Source organism: Alosa alosa, chromosome 16, assembly GCF_017589495.1.
Source record: "Alosa alosa isolate M-15738 ecotype Scorff River chromosome 16, AALO_Geno_1.1, whole genome shotgun sequence".
NCBI lineage: Eukaryota > Metazoa > Chordata > Actinopteri > Clupeiformes > Clupeidae > Alosa > Alosa alosa.
In genome coordinates, this window is record NC_063204.1 from 26,500,837 (window position 1) to 26,525,353 (window position 24,517).

The window sequence follows — 24,517 nt, forward strand, 5'->3', positions numbered from 1 at the left end:
AACACAATTATTCATGCCATCTTCGGCCACCTGAGAGCAAAGCTCTGCACTAAAAAAAAGATGCTTTTTCATTTAATTTGTACAAATACTGCATTTACACAGAGCTATAATAACAATACTGTTCACTATATTATAAGGGTAGGTTTCTGTATTTAAAGACCTATTTTTATTACGAAGAGAGTTGACTGAGAGACAGACATAACTTCTGTGATGGTATATATGATCAGCTATATGTGATAGCAGGTGACAAAAATGGATCCAGATCAGAGTGTGTGACAACACACCATCAATATGTGTGTTGTGTATAATTGAGTTTTAGGCCAGAGTAACCTTCGCTACAATGGATCTGATCCTGGGCCAAATACACCAGGAGAGGGCCAAATGAACCCCAGGGTCTGCTACAATCTTGGCTGAGTTGAAATAAACCAAAACAAAGCCTCTATGTATTTTGCAAATAAACTTTAATGTGATGTATGATCCATTGTTTAGAGAGTAGTAATTTGCTGCATACACTATGTACATTCATAGCATAAACAATAAGGATTTCCCACACTAAAGCCAGTACAATGAACAACAGACAACACCAGGTGATACATATTGAAATGAATTACACTACAAGACTGAAATATCTCTCATATATTTGAAATTACACAGTGGATACGATTTGGTAGTTCCTTATCAAAAACTACCCAAAACCTGCACTTCAGTGTCAAATGCTGACCTTTGTAAAGGCCTAACTAAACGGCTCGTGTCCATTATTGCGGCGCGTAGACGCTTGCAGACGCCTAGCCCTCTCTCCCGTCGCCGCTTGTGGGCGTGTATAGGCTAAAGTGCATGGTGTAACGTTTTATTTTTTGTAATTACACAATGCCAGCTAACGTAGGCTACTAAAGTGGAGGTAGCCTACTACTGTTAACATATTTTATTGAAACACTTACAAATATCACTGACATGTTCCTCCAAAGCACATTCTGTCTTGGTTCAAGTCGCCAACAAGGTCTCTTTGATAGGGTGCAGTGGCGAACTTGTTCTAAACTTAACTTCTTCGCCACTATATAGCTTAATATATTTTCATAAAACCTACACGATTATCAGGCGGAACAAATCTTTCTGGCAGGCTATTGTTCCGGACCGGAAGACTAGAGCAAATGACAGAACTTGTTTACCGAAGATGTACTTTCATTGGCTAACCGCATCGCGTTAACCGCTCTCATTTGCATAAAGTTCAGCCGAGCCCAACTTCTTGACGCGCCGCCTCTGTTCGAATGGCCGCGCCGCCTTCCCAAGGTGCATTGCGGAAGCGTAAACCACGCCTTGCCGCTCCCCATAGGAAATCAATGGGCTATGTGCAGCGCGGTGGGCTTTGCCGCGATAATGGACACGAGCCGTAAGGAAAGGGGAAAGGAAAACATTTGTTCACATGTTCCCCTTGTTTTATAATCTTGTCACGAATTAAGGAATCAACTCCTATTTGTTGTATCTCTTGACATGCAAATGACCAAAACATTGTCTTGCACAGTAATATTGAAGCGTTTGCCATGAAGCATCCTAAAATATGACGCATGGTAAAATGCACACACATACACACAAATAATGACTTTCCTAGCAAACGCACGCAGCAGTGGCAGCACGTCTCTGAAACTCATCAAGACTCTCTCCAATTGCTTTCAGTGGGCATAAGGGTAGGGTACTTAAAAGTGCTTCTTGTGCAACTAGTAACATGGCTATGGAGTTTGGTAGAAAACAAAAGGGGCAAGGAAGGTGTCTGAAGAACAGTTAGGTGGGGATCACACTGACCAGCGGCAGGTTTCCTATTGTTCTTTATGGTTCGGCAGCGGAACAGTGGCAGCGCTGGCGTAACGTTAGTGTTGAGCAAGCTGAGCGTTGAACTTGGTTAAACTTTCAAAGCGCAACACGAGCATATTCAATTGTCAGTTTAGGCAAACCGTTTGTGTTACCATAGGAACGAGATAGAACTTATTATGGTCTGAGCGTTGCGTTACGCTTGCCGCTGGCCAGTGTGATCCCCGCCTTAGGATGAAGTATCAAGGCAATTTCAACTCAAAGTGGTCAGTCTCTTCTTAAAGTAAAGGAAGGCCAGGTAACTGGCCCCACCTAGGACGCCAATCACCAGCGCTGTGCCCACAAAGGAGGGCGCTCTCTTCTTAGCCACTCGGAACGCCGTTGGCAGGACGGCGGAGATCAGGATATTGTTGACGTGGCCCAGAACTCTCCGGAAGGCAGGCCGGTCCAGGACACGCTCGTAGTAGGTCTCCAGGTTGACCCGGCTGCCGTTGCCCCAGTAACGGCGGGAGAGGCCCAGGAACTTGAGGCGGTGCAGAGTGACCGCGAGAGACACGTCGGCCATGCTGAAGAAGTCCCCACACAGCCACATCTGGCTGCCTTCCTCTGGAGGACAGGAAGTGGGGGGTGGCAGTGACGGGCAACAAGCAAATCAAAGAGCAAAGTTTGGTAATACTGCATGTGGGAATACCGCAAAGACCCACCAATGTTTAAATTAGACCAACCAAATTAGACCAACCAAAAAAAGACCAACCAAAATTTAAATTAGCTTTAACACACACATGATGGAGTCTGTTCATTTACTCATTGCTACACCAGTGTCCCATCAATTAAATGATGTCCTTTAGATATTTAAAAAAAATGTTTTCATTCATAAAAAAACAATTGTTGAAACTGAACAATTTGGTATGTTTAGATGAAAACGGTCAAATAAAAAGGTTAAAAGAAACCATATTTGACCCAAGGTTTCATTGTTGTTCAGAGAATCTAAAAATACATCTCAGGTTACTATCCTCCAAAGCACTAAGAGAGGGATGAAGGAGAGAAGGAAAGAGTATGAGATGTATGAGGGGACTGAGCCGGTAGATGCAAGCATAGATATTAGAAAGCTAGATACTGCAATGTCCGTCGAGTTCTATTAGGTAGCATACTAATGCAGCCACCATATTGCTGGGTGCAAACAACTTACTGTCTATGGGCAACAGTTACCGACAATCAGAGACACCTTTTTCTCCAATGGCCTACAGTGCTTGTTGCCCCCACCATGATGGCGGAGCTATTTACGTACATTCTGGAGCCCAATGCGATATCTAGCTTTCTAATATCTATGGATGCAAGGAGATGCAAAGAGGGAAAGGGCAGAGGAGTTTTGTACCGATGAAATGTGATATTGCAGTATTATGTTACTCCCACACTCTCCACCTCAAGCTGGTGTGTGGTGAGCGTTCTGGCGCATAATGGCTGCCGTGCATCAGCCAGGTGGGTGCTGCACATTGGTGGTGGTTAGTGAGATTACCCCTTCACTGTGAAACGCTTTTAGTGTCTTGAAAAGCACTATTTAAAGGTGCTCTAAGTGATGCGTTTTTAGGCTAAAACATTTTTTGTCACTCACAGCAAACATCACCTCACCATCCGCTAGCTGCCTGTGTCCTGAATACACTGTAAAAAAAACGCGATCTCTGGACAGCCTAGACTCCAAAAACTGCAACAAAAACAACCTGGGCAAACGGGAGGGAGGGGGAGGAAGTAGCGCGCTAGCTCTCTGTTTTGTTTGAATGTCAACAGAAGTGACGTTACCCAGCATCGCTTAGAGCACCTTTAAATCCAATGTTGTTGATGTTGTATGAATTCACTGCTAGAGGTTCTCCTCTCACCTGGCGTCTCCTCCACCCTCCTCTGTAGCTCTGTCTCCACCTGGTCCATTACATTCTCTAGCTCATCCAGCAGCTTCTTCAGGTACTTCATGTTGTCATGATCAAATAGCTTAGACTGCAATAAAAAAAAAGAATGTGTTCAAAGTCAGGGTGGGTGGCAAACTAACTGAAACGTAAATGCTAAGGTTGTTCACTGAACGCAAAATTCAGAAAATGTTCAGTATTGAGATTGATGACCATTGATTGGTATAGTAATATATAGTGTTTGTTGTGATAACATTCAACATGTTGATTGATTGAGTGATTGATTGATTCAAGGGACAATGTTAAACAGAAAAGAGATTGACTTCTTTAAGTCACACTCACAGATCATGCACACCTGGCTCTTACCTTTAAGCGCCTCTGTTTGGCAATGTAGGCGTCTTTGAGATCAGGATTCTCTGCTGCCAGTTTCTTCAGCTCTGACTCTGTGTTTCCTATCTGAGCTGTGGAGACATTGCACAGTGTGGAGATTATCCACTCACTAATTGTCCACTGACTAATACCGAAAGATGTGTACTGGCCAAAAGCAAAGGGTCAATGTGTAGACAGGTGTGATAAACTAGAGCTTCAGCATTCACCTTTTCAGTTGCCTTATTTACTCTCTTATACTGGACATTTACTAATAGTGGAAAACTCGTTATAAATGCCTGACATAAGCTACTAATAGTATTACTAATCCCCTTGATGAGGAAATGTTCTGAACAGTGCCAAAAACATATGGATTAGCAGGGTAAATGGAGCCTGCTATCTTATCCTATTCAACCTAGTCTTGTTACACTGTCCCGCTCCACCCCGCTTCTCCAGGATAGAGTTCCCTTGCTGTACAATAAGCGTGTCTATAGTTAACATGCACTGGACCACACAGTTAGCAGTATAGCTGTCCAGAGCAGAGCACAGCCCTAACACAACAGAAGCACACACACACCACATCACAGAAAGCGTACCGCGGATGCGGGTGGTGGCATAGGCAGGGATGTGGGAGTCCACTGTGATCTCGGGGTGGAGGATGCAGCCGTGGGTGTAGGCGTCCATCTGGAGGGAGTCCAGCAGCTCCCTGTAGTGCTGCACCCTGGGATAGTACATACTGCCCTCCTCTGGAATCAGCTTGGGAGTGCTCTCTGAGAAACAACAAAAGTGGTCAAGGTAAATCAGCTGTTTCCTAGGTTTTAACTGCATATTTACATACATTAGCCTACCATTCAAGGGTTTGGGGTGACTTTCCTTGTTTACAACACAAAAGCTAATGGAAGATTATTTAACGACAGAAAAGTTTTGAAAGACACAATAAATGTGATGGGTCGTAATTGAAAGTCATTATTTCTGAGTTTGTCACAGACTATTTTTCCTATTTATTTCCTATATGTTTTGTTCAAATTCAGTTTATGTGAGTTATCATAGAAGACTGGGGAAAAGTGACACACAACTTTTTATTGATAGTCTATGTAAAACAATTAACTCATTTAAACAATGAGATGGGGCCAATCGAGGTGCCAAAGCCACTGAAGCCACTGGTTTCATTTATAGCTGCAGTGCATAGCCTACTTACCAGCTCAGATCTTCAGTCTGCACTGGGCATGCTGAACTTAAAATGGCTTCGTGCATAAGGTGAAATAAACAACACAAAATGTAATAAATTAAGTCAATGTAATAAATGAAGACACAAGGTGCAAAACAATATGAAAAAAATATATATCATACAAAGAAAACATGAATGTAGAACTGCAGATAGGCTAATTCATTAAATGAAATTTCATAACGATGTTATAATAAAGACAAGGCCATAATGTTCAGGTTATGTGAGTGATTTTAAGTCCGACTGACAATATACCATCTCTGAAGTTTTGCTCTAGATAGTCCAGTATCTGGGTCGGGTCGCTGATAACGTTGTCATCGTGCACCAACACGGGGACCTCGCCGGCAGGGTTCAGCTTCATGAACCATGGCTCGTTGTGCTCGCTGAGCGGAAGGCTAACGTCATATTCTTCACATTCCAAACCTTTTTCTGCGATTGCCAGTCTCACCTGCAAGTGACATCCATTTAATAGACCAAACAGCCCCTACCAAATAGACCTAAGCTACTTTCCAGAAACACGTCAGTTCTGAATCTGTACCATTGTGCATTGTTTCATAATGCATGTTTTGTTATTGACAATAGCTGTCTGGGGTCATTTAAGGTCATTTAGATCTAATGTTCTCCTTGACAACTGAACACGCCTTAATAGTGCAAACGAGTAGCATTCTACTATCAAGACCCTTAGGGGCGAATGTAAACATGGTTATCTGCCACCACAGCAATGCCATTGCTATGGGGGAAAAAATACTTTTCTGACAATGGCTTATTTTATTTGTGCAAATACACTGCTCACAATAACATTTCAAATATTCTAGATTATTCAACTGGCCGAAAACCAAGGAGCTCTGTCCACTAGCGTGGTGCTGAAATGTCATCTTCAAACCAACCTTTTGCGAATTGAACGATTGTGTCCAATGATAAAGGGTGAGCTTCGAGTCCTTGGTTTTTGTGCTTTCAACCACGGGTTGCACGTCTTCTGTCGTTTCTTTAACATGTCTCTTCTTCAGAGTTATTTCTTTTTCATCCTGCGCATCAGTGCTATTTTCGTCCGCCATCTTAGCTGTGTGTGTGTGTGTGTGTGTGTGTCAACATCACGACTTTTCACTGATGAAGTGAGAGTAGGCCCCCAAGCGTCCGGGAGCAGAACAGATGTTCTTTTTTGCCCAATGTATACTTGAATGTACTTGCAATTATCAGCAGACATCCTTGCAATTCTCGACAGCAACCCTGAGATACCAAGGTTTAGTCTAACTGTATTCTGGATACCCTACACGCAGCACATATCATTGTTTCCCATCCACTTGGCCTTTAATAGAGTAATAAATTAGACTTTTTTTTGTTTTTGTCGAAGTTTTTAGATGCAATATCATCTTTCAAGCCAATACTGCAAACTATTCTGTAACAAAACGACTAGCCTAATGCCCATTTACTTTTTCCTCTCTGTGTCTAAGCCACATGGTGTCGCTGTTTTAGAAGAGAGGTGGTAGGCTACCTTATACATGAAAAACTATTCTAAACAGGTAATAACAGATTAACAAGTCAATTAAAATGTGCTATCTCGTAGAAAATTGCCAGCAACTGTTTTTTATTAGTATTATTATTATTATTAGGTCCACAAGGGCTGGGCATTTGAATCGTGCACATGTTTCTAGGCTAGCTTATGCCGTTTTTAGATCAAAATGACTGACTCATGTTCCTGACATCAATATTATAAATTGTGTAGCCTATAACGTCTTTATTGTCGAAATGGAAAACTATTTTTGACCATCCCGAAATGCACCTTCACTTTCCGTTCACACCTGTAGTGTATGAGGGCGCCTTTTTTCAAATTTCACCCCAGAGAAGGTAGAGAAGTGACCGGAGCATTGAAATCAGAGGTAAGAGTTAAGACTGAACGTGCAACGGGAGAAGACAGTATTTCAAGGGGTCTCGACGTCCACGCTTTAATCAGCCAAGCGTGGGAGGTGCCACAGAAATGACGTAGCAATTTGCTGTGTCTTTCCTGCTTGACGACTCTCGCCTCTTCTCTCTCCCTCCCTGTACAGTGAGCGAGGGGGGAGTCAGAAAAACAGCCACAGCAGCCCTCAGCGTGCGGCTCTGGTAATTGTGCACTAGCCTATCTAGGCTTCCCATTCATACACTCTCAGCCACTCACGCATGCTTTCCATCACACACAGTCTACATGGCATTTTAAGCATCTTTCCTTAATTTGTTTGCCTGTATGTAACTCTTGCAGAGTCATCGGTTGGCTCATCCAGCTTGATATCATCCTTGGTGCTGGAGTCCGTGGGAGAATTATATTCAAATCGGCACTACGCTGCGATCGCCTCATTTGTTTCCAATTCTGAATGACGGGCGGCGGACGGTTCGACTTCGACGATGGAGGCACTTATTGCGGGGGCTGGGAGGATGGGAAAGCCCACGGACACGGTATCTGCACTGGACCCAAGGGCCAAGGCGAATACGCCGGGTCCTGGTCACACGGGTTCGAGATAGTAGGGGTTTACACCTGGCCGAGTGGGAATACATACCAGGGTTACTGGTCGCAAGGGAAGCGACACGGGCTTGGGGTTGAAACCAAAGGAAAGTGGATCTATCGCGGAGAGTGGAGTCATGGGTTTAAGGGTCGGTACGGAGTTCGCCAAAGCCACAGTACACCTGCTAGATACGATGGAACTTGGAGTAATGGGCTGCAAGACGGCTATGGAATCGAGACCTATGGGGATGGTGGTAAGTATTGCCAGTGGATATGCTGAATGTTTGCTTACATGACTTACTGAAATTATTGTTAAACATTGAGCCATTATATATCTGTGTGGTTATATCATAATTGGAATGTGGCCATTGTACAATATCTGTTTGTTTAGAACTGAACTGTCTGCCAGTTTAAGATAAGACAGAATGAGTCTTGGAGAAAATCGATACGCTGTGGTGTATTGCTACTGATTTCCCTTTCAAGTAGCCTCGATAGTTACAGGCCTACTATGGTATTAGATAATGTAGGCTACTATTTTTTTGCGTAGGCCCGGATTTAAATAATAGCCTACAAAATAGACCTGCGTGATAAATCTGTGGACGCTACTCGTATGATGACAGAAATCAGATCATGTGGTTTACAACCCATGGTCCAGCTGTCAGTGAGAATGCAGTTGAATTAGCTATCGATGCTCAGCCGTTTTAGATTTCAAAGCAATGTGCATAGCCTACAGATGATATACACTCATTCCAGAAATAGTAAAGCTTTTTCTTGTGACTCGGATTTTTTATCTCGCCTAGTCTACTTGACGATAGGGCGCAGAAAGTGATACATTCGTTATCGTGTTTGTGAGACGGATTGCAAGCGGTCGTTGCTTGCGCTCTCCGAACATTTTTTAAAAAAATAATCAAGGATTTGTGTCGACACTCTAGGCTTGACCTGAAAATACAAACGGATTTGGTGGGCAGCGTTGATGATCTTTGAGCTCTCGAGCTTTGGCTCTAAGTCCCCTATCATGAATCGGTAATGAAGTTCTCTTAATTACTTCAGCCTAGTTGGGCGTAACACTTCCGAAGACTTACTCTTACAAAGTCATTCGATCTGGCAAGATCCCCATCTGGACCGCCCAATTGAGAACTGTGATATAATTAAAGTTAATCTAAATACCAGCCATGATGTGGACAGTGCTAAAACAGTTTTAAATCCCTGCTTCATTTCATGATCAAAAAATAAATATGTAGGCTATTGACATAGCCTACTGTATGTTCTGTCTTCTCAATGTGGATGAGTCATATCAAAATCAAACTGTGTTTTTACAAAACAGAAAAGTCAATGTTGTTAACATCATCTTTATAAAGAATGTCATGGGTTCACTCCTCTTGGGACATTAACAGTATATTTGCAGCCCCAGGTGAACATTCTGAATATAGGAATTCACAGCGATTATGTAAAAGAAAAACAGCATCTCTGCTGGATGTAAGACTTTGACCTCTTAGGTAACAAAGGGTTCCTAGAAAATCAGCCCAGCCTGGATCAAATCAGCCTCACCCATCTGTGTGCCACAGTCTGGCAGCAGGCCTGGCTTAGGCAGCCCTGGTTTAGGTGGTCACCTGCTCTCTGTCCTCCTCTCTGGCAGCAGGGAGCATAGGATGCTGCTAAGGGTCTCTGCATCAAGCACCTCCATTCAAATTTACTTTAATCTGAAATGTGGTTGGCACAAGAATTACAGTATGGCTATCTAACACAAGCAGTCTTTTTTTATTCTGCGGATGCTTATAATGCTTTCTAATTTGATATGTAATATGGGCAGTTCTCTCTATACACGAGAATAGATACTGCCTATGACTAAAACTGAACCTGGTATGAGCTTAAAGACTGAATTACTGCTATTTGATGTTCAATAAAGATAATAAAGGCAGCTGCCTATGCGTAAGTGACCCCTAAAGCCTACTACATGATTTCTTTAATTAGTCGTTGAGGATCAATTTGAAAGAATTTTCACTGGCAGTGCCTGATTCAGCACAATGGTTGCCATGGTATCTACTGACAGGTATCACCTGACCTATTGACCCCTGCCCTCTGGGCATATTGTTCAGCCCATGGTTCAGCTTTCTTTGTACATTCAAGTCCCTCTGATTACATTCAAGTCCCTGTTGCTAAAATTTCCCTCGGGATGAATAAAGTATCTATCTATCTATCTATCTATCTATATCTATCTATCTACAGTATCTATCTATCTATCTATCTATCTATCTATCTATCTATCTATCTCTGGTGCTCTGGGTATTCAGTCGCTGTAGGCAATCAGGCAGCATGCTGTTTTAGAGAGCAACAAACTCAGGTGTAATGAGGTAAGGTTGAAATGAAGTTTTATTTTGCTGCTGCCATGTGATTGTGAGATTTTTTAATTTTTTTATTTTTTGCCCTGTGAAGGTACGTACCAGGGCCAGTGGATGGGGGGGATGCGTCACGGTTACGGAGTGCGGCAGAGTGTGCCTTATGGGATGGCAACGGTCATCCACTCGCCGCTGCGCACCTCACTGGCCTCGCTGCGGAGCGTGCAGAGCAACGGCACGCTCCACCAGGACGCGTCCAGCACTGACACGCCCGTGGGTACGCGCGGTGGCTTCGTGCTCAACTTCCACAGTGACAGCGAGGTGGTGACGGGCAAGAAGAAGGGCCTGTTCCGTCGCGGCTCGCTCTTCGGCAGCCTGCGGCAGCTGCGCAAGTCCGACTCGCGGACGTCCATCTCCAGCAAGCGCAGCTCGGCGCGCAGTGACGCCACCACCATGAGCCGCATCAGCTCCAGCGACGCTAACTCCACCATCAGCTACGGCGAGGGCGACGGGGACTACACCGCACCCGAGGACCACGTGGACGCCACCACCACCGAAACCTACAACGGCGAGTGGAAGAACGACAAGCGCTGCGGCTTCGGCGTGTCCGAGCGCTCCAACGGCATGAAGTACGAGGGCGAATGGCTCAACAACCGGCGCCACGGCTACGGATGCACCATCTTCCCTGACGGCACCAAGGAGGAAGGGAAATACAAAAATAATGTGCTCGTGCGCGGCATACGCAAGCAGCTCATTCCGCTTAAGAACCCTAAAACCAAAGAGAAAGTGGACCGTGCCGTGGAGGGTGCGCGGAGGGCCGGAGCCATCGCAAGAACAAAAGTGGAAATAGCAGCATCAAGGTAAAAAGCCTGGCTTCAAATTAATTTTCTTGTTGCTGATTGTTTGTTGTTGTTGTCTTATGAGTCCTTCCCATTTGCACTCCCTACATGTCACATGAAGAATCAGGATGCTTCTGTAGCTCAACTGCTAGTTTTGGTTAGCATTGGTTAGCGTTGTCGCTGTCAACACGGTCAAGCCACTTTTAATTCCTGACCACTTCAAGGTGTCTCTGTAAATTGCTTTGGACAAAAGTCTCTGCTAAATTCCTGATGTTTACTGTTAACTGACGGAGCAAGGTGCTAAAACCATGGAACAAGGTGCTAACTGCAAGATCAAAGGTCAGATGGAGCAGTACCACTGTTGCACATCTGCTCTGTAAGTGCTGTATGCTTCGGATTAAAACGTCTTTTATATGACTAAATGCAAAGTAAGTACTTGAATGAATGGACAGTCTCTTTGCCAGACAGCTTGTCCACACACTGTCTGTTAACATTATTTCACAGTGGTTAACAGCTGGTTTCACACAGCACTGGTTAAACTTTACCAGCTATGTTACAGTCACAGGCTGCCTACCCTGGGAAATACCCAGGGATGGTTAAGCTCACCTAAAAACATAATCCGTGCAGTATTGATTCATTAATTTTTTGACCTCAGATCAGTTTATTAAGTCATTTTGCATTCAGAGCTGCAGATTGATTGTACCAGCAAATCTTTTTGGAAAAAGCTCACTGAATTTTGGGGCATCTCATGCAAAAACACTGCAGTGTGTGCCAGTCAACAGACTATCTCCTTTTGACTGTGGGCAAGTTGGGCAAGTTATTGCAGAAAGAGAGCTGTACCCCATGCCTACATTCTCTGGCCTGAAAGAGGAACTTTGATGTGTACCAAGCAAGCCATGTAGCAATGCAAGGAATTGAACATCACACCCTGTGGGTAATATTTGATAACCCATTCCTCAGCTGAATTACTGTTGGTCTAGCAACACCGAGCTCAAATAGCAGGATTCATTCACAGAGACTGACCATGCACTCCTCTCCACTGCTACTAGTTCGACATCACGTTCCTCCTCTATGCCTGAAAAGTGAGGAGGTCAGCGAGGAGGCGGCGGCTTTGACCAGCGTCCAGTGTCCAGTCGGCAGACTCATTAGGAGCAGAGTGATTATTTATTGATGAGACCGAGGAGGAAATGAAAGGACAGAGACGGGCTGAGATTAGGAACGCAGTGATCCGTGGCCGGCCTGGAATCTTACAGCAGCTTGATATCCGACCCTGCGGCTGACCCCAAGCTCAATGAGACAGAGAAAGGGAAGCCAACAACACCAGACTAGCCTGGAGGACGGTTGTTACTGTGCATTATTAAATCAGGCTGTGTGAGAGAGCATATGTAGACAAGAGGATAGACATGTAGAATATTCTCAGTCTCTATTTTGTGTTAACAAAGACAAATAAATTCTTCTGCAAAAAGCACCTTTGTCCTAAGCATACCATAATGCACCATACTATACTACACTATGCAGTAGAATATTATACTGTACTATACTACATTATGCTACACTATACAGTATACTACACTATGCAACACTATATTACACTATACTACACCATACTATACTACACTATACTGTACTACACTATAATATACTATACTACACTATACCATACTATACTATAATATACTATACTACACTACACTACATTATATTGTACAAGACTATATGCTGTGGGACGGATACGCCCAGATGATGCTTGGGTGCTTTGTCTAATGGTATATTGTGTGTTGGATTGTGTTATAGGATAGGCCCTTTAGAAGGTTTCACTTCTATTAATTGTCCATGTCTGAGATGCTCTAAGAGCGATACAGAAGTCACGTATCTCGTGTGCACCGTAACGATGCCGGCCTCCCCTGCCAAGTGCAGCTCCAAGGGGGCATTCTCTTTTTAATGGTCCTGGCTTTGACATTTTAATGTTGTCACACACACACACACACACAGATGGAGAATGGAAACAGTGTCTGCTGGCAGCAGCAAGGTTATTTAAACCTGCTTTGCTGTCAGCTAGATGTTGAACATACAGATCGTTTGCCTTGTTAAGTTGGTGTTATACTGAATAAACAAGCAGCTGTTATCAGGCATGTGCACAGTCAAACACAGGCAATCTTTCTATCTCTGTGTCTGTCTCTCTCTCTCTCACACACACACACACACACACACTGGATGCAAAGATCTCTTTCTCTCTCTCTCTCTCTCTCTCTCTTGTTCTCTCTCTCACTCACTCTCTGTTATTGAAACTCTCTGTCTCTCTCTTCATTCTGTGGCTTCCTTTCACTCTATCTCTCTCTCACACACACACACACACACACACACACACACACACATACACAAACATGGTCAGTGGAAGTGAGGTTACTTGCCATTAGAGAGACAATGAAAAGGATTATCCAAGTCTGCCTAGGCATTTCACCGAGGAGAACGGTCACATTAGAATATTTTAATATAGTAATAGCTGTCCCCATTTACTCTACTCTTCAAATAAAGCTGGCTAATACAGACATGCAGGACCACATGCCACACCATTTGGAGAGGACTCTCAACTATGACAGAATAATGCTCCTGCAGCAAGAAATATATGTGGATGACAGAATGGTCTCCCTTGCATGCCTGGATGCATTAAAAACTGGTCAGTTATATGCATAGTCGGTGGGTGGAAAGCATGCATGCACTTTCTTTTTCTCTTTCTTTTTGATCCTAAGGCAGCGAAGGACTATGAGAGAGACGGTAGTCTGCGAGACACCTGTGGGTAGATCAGCAGGGAGTGAGTATTGATTTAAAAGCAGAGCAAAGTGCTGAATGAGACCTCTCAGCACTCCATCATTGACTAGGTGGAGGGGAGGGAGGGGAGGGAGGGAGAAAGATTGAGAGCGATGAAATGGGAGAGGATGCGAGAACAAGAGGGAGAAAGAGAGCGAGTGTGAGAGAGAAGGGAGGAGAGGAAGGAAGAAGGAGAGATGGAGAAAAGATAGAGGGTTGGTGCCCTTCACACACATATACACACACACACAAACACACACACATATTTACATCCATGTAGACTGACAAACACACACACACACACACACACACACACACACACACACACACACACACACAGCTGATCCTCTCCCACCTCCCCATGGCTTGTGGTCCCTCGATGCTGAGTTAACATGATGTGTGTACGAGCGTGCTGGCTCCCTTGGGACCCAGAGCCTGCCTTTCTGCACCAGGATCAAAGCACCTAATGGGCCCTGCTAGAGACCTCTGACACTCTGAAGCCAGAGACAGCATGCTACCAGGAATTAGCTTTTATTCTCTGGACAGACATGAACAGATAGCATTCAAGTATTATTATTGTATTTGTTGTGTGTGTCTGTGCTGTGAGTGTGTTTGTGTGTGTTTATCTGTGTGGGTGGGGGGCGGTGGTTATGAGGTAGGGCAAGAAGAATAAAGGACCTATGAAACATAGTGACATATGCCCGTGTGAGTGAGGGAGTGTGTGTGTGTGTGACAGCACAGATAAGGATGCAATACCGTCTGGCTGTCCTCCTGCAGAGGTGTGGCTCTTCTCATTGTGGACACTGTCCAACACCGCAGCCCACAGAGAAAGTGAGTGTGTGAGAATGCCACCAGCATGTCACAACACGCACACACGCACACGCACACAAACACACACAGGCCCAAGCCCCAGTGCTGGCTAGCTTACCCGTTAAACACCAGGCCCTGGAATATTTACTACAGTATGTGTTACAGGCATCCTTTTACAGCTGACTAAGAGCTCGTTTGCAGGCTAACGCTTACCGAGCGCTCAGTAGCCAAGCATTAAACTTTAATGCAGTCATTCAGATAGCCAGGCAACAACACCCTCAACCCCCCGACCTCCCCACCCCTCAGCACCCCTCGCCCAGCGCAGTCATAAATATAGCTCCCCTGCCGGCTAGCCTTGGCCTCTGGGCTCAGAATGTGCTGCAGAAGGCCTTTCGGTGAGCGTTTTACCAGCGCGCTCGGGAGCCAGCCGTGCTCTGAAAGGGAAAGGTGATGTATTTAGTGCCGCGGTAACCTTATCAGAGGTTCACGTCAGGACAGGAGGGCTGAGGGAGGGAGAGCTGTGAGTGTGTGTGTGTGTGTGTATGTGTGAGTAAGTGTGTGATTGAGTGAATGATGGCTCCCAGCATGTTCAGTGTTACAGTCTTTTCTTCCTACCCTGCTAAACCAGACCTCTCTGACTGTGAAAGACAGGTTTTGTTTTTGCTTGTTTGTGGTTCGGTAGGACATGTTTTGTGTTTGGCTTTCACAGTGTTTACTTTTTGGCTTTTACTGAAAGGTCTGTTTACTTATTTCCGTCATGGTTTGGAATGAGGTCAGTTGTTTGGTCAGGGGTGTTACTGATTAGAGATAACTTCACATCTTGTCTGAATGCAAACATGAGAGAGAGAGCAGGTGAGGAGGACCCACAGCAGGTGAACAGGTTACCATGACACTGACCACAACAGAACATGGTTAACATTATTTTAGATGAAGTAGCTGAACTGAAAAACTCCTTAATGCTACAGTCTTGTCTTTCATTACACTAGTAATGACCTATGCTAAAAAACTTTGGGTTGCTTTTGATGACTGACCCTAGGACTGTTTAATGTAAGGTGCAATGTAGGGCTGTATATTCGGTAGTTCTCTTGGTATACTGTGTGTGTGTGTGTCTTTTTGTGTGTGTGTGTGTGTGTGTGTGTGTGTGTGTGTGTGAGTGTGTGTGTGTGTGTGTGAATGAGTGTGAATGACTCATAGAGTGAAACTTTGTATACCCCCACACACACACACACACACACACACACACACATATCTACCACCATCCGCACGGAGTGTGTGTCTGCGTGTGGGTCCTTTACATTCAGTGGTGGTGTGTCAGCAGTGTGTGCAGCACTGACTAAATAAGGCAAGGAGGGTCTCATCTTATCAGCAGCAGACAGGAATATACAACTCCCAACAGGCAGGCAGACACTGTAGTAGGCCATCACCACATGCCAACATGGGACGTAGTGAGGGAGGGAGGGGGAGAGGGAGAGAGAGAGAGAGAGAGAGAGAGAGAGAGGAGGAGGGTAAGGGATAAGTTTGTGTGTGAGTTAGTGTGTTTGTGTTTGTTTTTGTGTGTGTGTGTGTGTGTGTGAAGGTGTGTCTAGCAGGCTTGTGCAAAATTCCAGAATTGAATTGAAACTGGCTCTTAAATTCCAATTCAATTCTTGAATTTCACTTGCATTTCAATTGAGGCAAACTGGAAGCAGAATTGCAATTCGAATTTTGCACAACCCTGGTGTCTAGGTAATAATAAATAATGATAAATAAAAAATAATAGGGAGAGAGTGGTGTGAGAGAGCTTGTCAGGGAGAGAGAGAAAAAGAGGCACAGTTAGGGGTAGGGAGAGAGAAAGAAGAGTGTGAGTGTGTGTGTGTGTGTGGGGGGGGGGGTGTTGAGAGATAAGGAGAGTCGTTGTGTTCTCCTCCTGCTGCTGCACCCATGCCCATGCTGTATCCAGTCACTGCCAGCTCCTCACACGCCTGTCCTGCCAAACCAAACATCAAACTTCACTTGAACCGGATCAGACACACAACATGATCTTTTTCGCGTTCTCTCTCTCTCCTCTCTCTCTCCTCTCTCTCTCTCTCTCTCTCTGTAGTATTGCAGGTAGCCCAGCCTAGGGTGGGCAGATACTGCCCATAGTATTATTTTATTGCATAGGTTTTTAAATGTTTACTCTATGGGTGTATGTGTGTTTGTTGTGAGGGTAGGTTGATTAGGTCATCTGGCCATGTGTGTGGATGTTTGTGTGTGTGTGTGTGTGTGTGTGTGTGTGTGTGTGTGTGTGTGTGTGTGTGTGTGTGTCACCATCTACAAAGTCACTGTAGTGTGTCACACTCACCTGTGTGCTGATGTCATGGCATTGTGTGCACTTGATAATGGTTTTAAACCACAGGGCTGTTCTCCCAAGCTTTGTTTTGATGTTTAATGTATCCAGGCACCTGTTATTGTGAGGCAATGTGTGTAATATATGTGAGTTTCATGTTCTGTCAACAGCAATTTATGATGGATTAATTCATTTTTTATAGCAATGAACTAACAATGGCAAGTTATAGTTTCTTTTTACTTATGATCTAATTGTATTGTCAAGATGTCTAGATATTTTTGTTCGTTCACTCTCAATTAATAATCAGCATATTATGCAATGAATTTAGCTACTGGCAGTTGCCTTGTGTTGATATTCTCATAGGCCTCTGTCTACTAGTACTACGGAGTCTGGACATACATGTCCTTTGTATGCATGCATGAGTTCTTTGTGGCCTTCCTCGTATTGTTTATTCGTGGAGTACAGGGCACATGTTTAATTTGTTCAATGTTGTCGCTGACAGCCAGGCTACAGTACACTGGGTGCGCAAGTGAACCGCTCTGTTCGTGGAGCATAAAAATAGTTTTAGAAATCCGGTCTAATTTTTTTTTTTAAATGTACGTAACGCTATCACGTCTGCTGTAGCCACTTCCATTGATTGGAAGTGGCTACAGTGGAGTGGAAGCTAATTGTTGCAGCGCACATACACTCTCTGAATGCTTTCTGATGTAGCATTTGACAAGCAGCGTATGGGTGTGTGTGTTTGTGCGCGTCTCTGCTTGTGTGTTAAATGAGTTGTGTGCAGGACCAGGCCGCGGAGTGGTGAGGAGCGAATGGGATGGGGCCGCCGGCCAGAGCAGGCGACGATGCTGTGGCACGTGGTGGCGCCTGGGAGATTTGTGGCCAGATGAGCTAATGTGGAGTGGTCAGATGCTGGACGGCTGGTGGGACAGGCCAGGGGGTGCACAGGGTGGCCAGGGCCAGGGGGGTAGAAGGGACAGGCCGGGAGACAGACGGTCTGAATACAGGGTGTCCAGTTGGAGGAATGAGGGAGAGGAAGAGAGAGAGACAGACAGAGAGAGAGGGGGAGTGAGAGAGTTGGGGAGAGGAAAATAAACATAAGACGCATATGGAGGAAGATGGGGGGAGGAGAGGAAGGGAAAAAGAGGAATGAGAGTCACAGAGAAAAAGATAGAAGGAAGAGAGAGAGGGAGGGAGGGTGAGAGATGGGAAGAGAAAGCAAAAAACAGAGCTAAAAAAGAGAGGGGGAAAGACAAGAAAAGCTTGACAGGGAGTCAGAGATGGAGGATATTGGAAGATTTATCTTGTTTGGCCATTACTCAGCCTGAAGACTCCCAAAGCCTTAATAACATTACAGCGTTGAGCGACTATAAGAGTGACTTGTGTTGAATGACCGAGAGAGAAAACGTTGCATGCGACTCCAAACAACCATTAAGTGCAGTAAAGCCAAAATAGCCGATGTGTTCAGGAGTTTGTGTTGACATGTACCATGGCCTTGACCCTTTCCTTTTAAATAGGCATCAGCCGCTAAAAGCAGCTTGGCACAGAACAGTGGTGGGAGGCAGTAACTGTTTTAATTTCACATTGCCACTGGCTGCTTTGTGCATGTGTGGGTGGGGGGGGGGGGGGGGGGGGCGCTGTTACTGTATGTGTAAAGCGAGTCAGCTAAACCGTCTTTTTAAAATAATGAGAGAAAAATGTGATCATTTTTTATCCCTCTGATTCTAAGCCCCTCTCTACCTCTCTCTCTCTCTCTTTCTCTCCCTGTCTCACACTCCCTCCCTCCCATCTCTCTCTCTCTCTCTCTTTCTCTCCGTCTCACTCTCCCTCCCTCCCTCCCATCTCTCTCTCTCTTTCATCATTCTCACTCTATCTCATCAGGCCCTGTAATCCCATTTCCGTGCCCAATTACAGGGCCACTGGGTCAGACGAGTGTGCCTACATTCAGATGAGCCACATTAATAAGCCAACCCAAGGTGACGGCCGCGAGCGGGAGAGGGGACTTAAATCCGCAAACCATCATTCATTTATCCCCTCCAGCGAGGCGTGGGGCAGTCCTGTAAATCTAAAACGTTCTCCAGCTCCATTGGAAGAATGGATGGGGTCACCCCGTGCCACCCCCAGTGTAGGAGTGTAAGGCACGTCTCTATGATTATGTGTTAATACCTTGCTGGGGGCTCATTTTACATTCAAATCACAAAGGGGGAGGGTGGAGGGTGTAAGAGAGGAGAGAAAAGAGAGAGGGAGAGACAGAGAGGGAGGGAGGGAGGGAGAGCAATAGAGAGAGAAGGTGGGAGTGAGAGATGATTCAGGAAAAGATGGCTGAATTCTTCTCTTGCCTAGGGAGGATCATTATTGTTCAACTGGAAATGAATGCTGTATAATTTCTCTGTAGAATCTGTATTTTAATTTACCACATCACTGAAGTTAAGTTTTTGTTTTGTTGTAGACAAAAGCGGCTGTATTCTCTGAGGCAGCCACACATGGAATTATGGATATGTGATCGTGAAAGCATATGGATTTGTTATCCTTGCACATTCACAAGGCTCGACAGAGGCCAATAGTATTGTGTGTCCCAGTGTGTGTGTGTGTGTGTGTGTTTGAGTGCAGTGGGATGGGGCGAGGGCTGAGTTACTCTCACCCTCATTAAAACCACTGCTGAAGCCATGGCGATCTGTTGCCAGGCGATGTGACCTTTCCTCCAGCCGGATGTCGAGCACAGCGGTTTAATGGAGCGCAAAAGACATCCAGCTCCGCTGGAAGATCTGTCTGTGTGTGGAACTATGTGAGTGCCTGTTTCAATGTGTGCGAGTGCATTTGTGCGTTTATACATGCTTAGTGTGTTTGTGATAACACATAGGAGTCTGTGTGTGCGTGTGTGTGTGTGTGTGTGTGTGGGCTGTGTGGGAAGTAAGGCACATTTGGGTTATAGTACCTGATAGGTCTACTTCCTGGTGGCGTGTGTACACAAAGTGTGCATGTGTGTGTGTGTGTGTGTATGATTATTTCTCCGTGTGTATGTAGACACATTTGTGCGTGTGCATGTTTGTGTGTATGCGGGACCCCCTGGTCTACACGCACCAGATGATGCATTCGACCTGCCTGCCTGCTCGAGTGGTGGATGGTTGTCATGACGACGGCTCCAGTCAGCTTGTCATCCTTGCTCCGGTTTTCCACATTAGTGGAGGCGGAGCAGAGAGGCAGAGAGCTCATTTACTTTACTTACACTCTCTGACACACAGAAGCACACACACACACACACACACACACACACACAAACACACAGATACACACACACTCACAAACACACAGATACACACACACACACAGATATAGACAGACAGGATGTAGTCATGAGACATTCCCTATTTCCCATATGATTTGCCCATAAACGTGCAGCTGGACATTCCTTTCTGAGACTAAACATTGAGACTAGTGAACATTATACACTATGCAGCACAGTGGCTCATAACCTTTTAACTTCCTTTTCTTGTGCACTGACAAATATCCCTGTGGTCTATGTTTACAGTTGTTACAGACATTCAGTTATAAAGTAATGAAAAACATAACAACTAGATCAAAGTGTCAATAAAGGCAGTATGTGGTTCAGGATTTTGGACATAGGACCTCATTTCCAAGTAAGCAAGTGTGATATTTATCAGTGGAGACCTTTTTCAACACGTTTCATCCAGTCCTTCTAATTGTAGAGTTCGCAGGTGCTAGGCTAGCGCAAGTCAACGGTATGTGTTAGCCTGCCACTAAAAACAGTCTTACCCACTCCAAAGTACACCCGAGGCAAATTCCAGACAATCGATGTAAATGTCTGTGTTGATAGAATAGTGTAAGAAATACAACTACCCTTGCATCGCTAGTTATACTTTGTTCCATGAAGTTGGTAGTATTCATTAAAGTAACTCAGCGGCGGACTGATATTACCAAGGCTACTACTAGCAAAGAGTATAGAAGTTACTTCTATACTCTTTGCTACTAGGTATCCCCATTGGAGTGCGCTTTACTGTTTACTTTTCGGCGTAGTACTACTAACCGGAGCAAGTATAATTCCGCCGCTGCTAAGAAACTAGTCCCTCAAAATGTAATGCGATCGTTGAAATGCAAGGATAGAATAATGTTAGAAATAAAACTATCAACAGACATTTACATCGATAGTCTGGCGTTATAATTTATTTGCCTCGGGTGTACTTTGGAGTGGGTAAGACTGTTTTTAGTGGCAGGCTAACACATACCGTTGACTTGTGCTAGCCTAGCACCTGCGAACTCTGCAATTAGAAGGACTGGATAAAACGTGTTGAAAACGGTCTCCACTGATAAATATCACACTTGCTTACTTGGAAATGAGGTCCTATGTCCAAAACCCTGAACAACCCCTTTAATATTTTCACATTTTCAATGCCTCTCCACAGCCTGGTATTGGTAAAGAATGATGATGAGATTATGGCCATATTGCATAAATGGACCCCCAACCAGAGATGGGAAAGCCCAGGTTCAGAAAGTAAAAGTCCTACCATATATGGGCTCTACCTATGATTTCACTAATTAGCTTATCTATCTTGCTGAAGAGTTGTGCAAGGTGGAATCAGCTGGTTTTGTGAATGGTTAGAACTAATGTCTCGTTGGACTTATACTTCCTGAAGCCAGGTTAGTCACCTCTGTCTTTGGCCGTTTGACTGCCTCTGATCTGGCTCACAACCGCTCAGATGTGTCTTAGAGTCAGCCACCGTCATGGGTAGCAAGCAGTTGACTCGAGAGGGATTCAGAGAGACCCCTGTGTGGATCTAGCGCAGAGTTAGCCTGCTCTTCCTGAGGGTTCTGCAGATTCAGTGGGTTCCTCAACACGACGGTTAGACTTGGCCGGTCTCAACATCTTATTTTAAACTGTGCTCAGCTGTCTGGTCCTTTCAGTCAGAATGTCTGGTGTTGACAAAACGCAATGCATCCCCTGTCAGATCTGGGTTGGTAGGAGGGAGAGAGAGAGAAAGAGGCCCCAGCACTTGCCTCGATTGCGATCCCTCGATGGCTTTCGTATCGTCAGCGAATATTTAGCTCAAATGGAGCACTACGCAGAATGCTAAGTCAGCTTTCCCCTGAAACAAACCCTCTCATACTCTCATAAGTGCGTGCTGATAGTAAACCTGAATTTGGTTTGATTTGGCACATTTGTCAACTATTACATTGACATCATTGCAATAGTGAAGGTTTTTTTTTGCAGTGTTGAAATGTTTTTCTTTTTCTTTGTCTCATAGATACATATATACACAGAACCATATATACACACAAACACACACACACACAACCAATATGAGACTTAAACACACACACACACACACACACACACACACTTGCCCCCAAAGAGAGTGGTCAGGTAGGTACCATGGCTCTTTTAAGGAAAGGGTCCATGACTGTGTCCAGCATGAGTACGTCAGCAGGGATTATGTCTTTAATCCGTGGTAAATGTCACTGCTCTGGGTATTTTCCATTTAGACTAATACATGCCGATTTTCACAACAGTTCTCAGAATGAAGCATCTGCCCATGTCAAGGGGGCTTTAGGCTGCTGTAACTCCATTGAGTTTGTTTCCTCTGTGTGACCTATTCAGAAGATCTGTTGTAGCACTGTCCACTAGTAAAAAAAAAACGAAGCTTCATAGACAAAACTGCAGTAGACGAAATGTATTGTCACTAAATTGCCTCCTTCATGTCCTGCAACATGGTGATGTCTGCTGACCACCACTGAAAAACCAATTCTGGAGCAGACATTGGCCTGACCTGTTTTGCATTCTAATTCAACAAAGTAGTTTTTAAACATATTACATTTTTGCTTAAATTTTCCAAATTGTTTGATTAAAATTGCAACCCTTTCCTCAAAATCCATCCAACTACCTCCTTACCCATGTGGTCACAAATGCATGCAGTGAACCCAGAAAACTGTTTGAAAGCCTTCACTAATATCTAACTTATTAGCATTTGCTATTTTGAGTATGCATGATCTGGATTCATTCCAGAGTCCCACTCGTCTACATAGGAGCCTCACTATATAAGTTATTGTAATTATTATAATACAAGAGACTTGGACAATTATCGTAAGTCTCTTGGTCATCAGGAACAGTCCTTGTTCTGTGCTTGGAAAATAGATAGACAATAACTCAGAAAAAATGCTGACTGCATTCTTCAGTGACTTAAAAAGGTCTTTGCTGAGGCCCCCTGAGGCTTGATGTAGAAGCGCGCTGGCCACAGCTTCATTGTTCACCCAGTTTTACCTCCACTCCCTTTGTTCTGCTGCCTGCCAGGTCTATTCATTACCTATGAAAAGCTGCGGGAGCCGTTAAGGTAGCCTGGCCTCGGTCCAGTTCCTCGTGCGGCCGGCCCCCTCGTCTCCAGCGCACTTCTCCACAGAGGCGCTCATCGCTCAACGTTACGGGAGCTCAAAGGGCCCTTTTCATACGCAGAGGTCAACCAGAATTCAGTTCGTTCAGCTTTCAAGTCCAGCTGCCACCCTGAGAGGCATTCCGAGTGCTGGGCTGGGTTTGTGACAGGCATTCTACCTCCCACAGGCTGGTAGGCTAAATCAATGCGCAGTGACATTCATTTGTAAATGAATAAGTCCTTGTCATCCGCCGCATAAATAATTGGGGCATAATTTGGTTGGTGTTGGGTTTTTCGCTAGTCAGTAATGGTGTTAGTCATGCTTAAGTAATCCTGAATGAGCACGGGCCTGAAACCCAACCGCAGTCTGAGCACGGGGAGAGAAGAGTGCAGCGGTCGTGCTAATTGTGTAGAATTTTGTTATGTGTTGTGCCACATAAAACCCTGTAAGCAATTACTGAGGATTGAGATCATCCCTTTGGATTGTAGACCCTGTGTGTGTGTGTGTGTGTGTGTGTGTGTGTGTGTGTGTGTGTGTGTGTGTGTGTGTTTGTGTGTGTGTGTTCCAGATATAGATCCGAATAATGACTTACAGTATCACTGTTACATCATTTGTGGCCTCCTTGATGCCTAGAGAGCCATGACAACCTTCATGTCAATTGGGTTGTTGGAAACAGACGTCTTGATGATTTAGGATGACTGTTCCTGTTATCAAATTAGTAGCCCAGTGTCCTCTTCCAGTCACTTGGTCCCCTGCGCTCTCACCAGTGTCAGCTCTCGTCAACTGAACTACTGAGGCGTCGAGACCAAACCACTCTACTGGACATACGCAAGCTGTCGCCCACGTTCACAGCCCATGTATTTGAGTCACATACACATTTTCCCCATGCTGAAGCGGGCAGCAGGATGTCCTCCACATTCTGCATGGGGATAGAGTGTTATGGGGATTGAGTTTTACCCCTAATTGGGAAGCAGATTTATGTCCGTACATTGTGCTGTTCAGATTCTTATAACCCTCACCTTTTAAATTTGACACCTTCTTCCCCCTTTTTTGGTGAGAATTTTGGGGAGGGGAGACCCAGTAGGGTGTGTGTTTGGCAAAGGGGGGGGGTCCTCCTGTATGGCTTGTGGATGGAACTGAGATGGGGTGAGTGGACAGGGCTCAAAACGCTTGGGGTGGTTGATGGGGGGGGGGCACATCTGACTTTGGTATTCGATCTGGCATGCAAAGAAACCGGTGTGCATTCCAGCCTCCTGCTGGTCCCAGC

General features: G+C 44.9%; 2 protein-coding genes across 2 annotated transcripts in view; one reads left to right on the top strand and one right to left on the bottom strand.

Annotated features, from left to right (window-relative positions):
- Nucleotides 1-444: 444 nt before the first annotated feature.
- gdap1 (ganglioside induced differentiation associated protein 1) lies at nucleotides 445-6,364 on the bottom strand. Its single transcript, XM_048265682.1, has 6 exons — nucleotides 6,180-6,364; nucleotides 5,548-5,740; nucleotides 4,664-4,837; nucleotides 4,068-4,162; nucleotides 3,678-3,792; nucleotides 445-2,409 (listed from the first exon to the last, which is right to left on the bottom strand). Exons 1-6 carry the CDS (start codon nucleotides 6,345-6,347, stop codon nucleotides 2,057-2,059), a joined length of 1,098 nt encoding a protein of 365 aa, XP_048121639.1. The 5' UTR covers nucleotides 6,348-6,364; the 3' UTR covers nucleotides 445-2,056.
- Nucleotides 6,365-7,295: 931 nt separating this feature from the next.
- Nucleotides 7,296-24,517, top strand: part of jph1a (junctophilin 1a) — a 39,954-nt gene continuing 22,732 nt past the window's right edge. Inside the window, exons 1-3 of the mRNA XM_048266526.1 lie at nucleotides 7,296-7,392; nucleotides 7,529-8,022; nucleotides 10,202-10,964. Coding sequence (XP_048122483.1) covers nucleotides 7,641-8,022; nucleotides 10,202-10,964 — 1,145 coding nt within the window. The 5' untranslated portion in view covers nucleotides 7,296-7,392; nucleotides 7,529-7,640. The remainder of the gene's footprint in view (nucleotides 7,393-7,528; nucleotides 8,023-10,201; nucleotides 10,965-24,517) is intronic.

Excerpts from the sequence above, each read along its gene's own strand:
- gdap1 (XM_048265682.1), bottom strand. The coding sequence starts at position 6,347 with ATGGCGGACGAAAATAGCACTGATGCGCAGGATGAAAAAGAAATAACT. Across the intron at positions 5,741-6,179 it reads AATCGTTCAATTCGCAAAAG|GTGAGACTGGCAATCGCAGA; the intron begins GTTGGTTTGAAG and ends TGTCACTTGCAG. Across the intron at positions 2,410-3,677 it reads GAGGGTGGAGGAGACGCCAG|AGGAAGGCAGCCAGATGTGG; the intron begins GTGAGAGGAGAA and ends CCTGTCCTCCAG.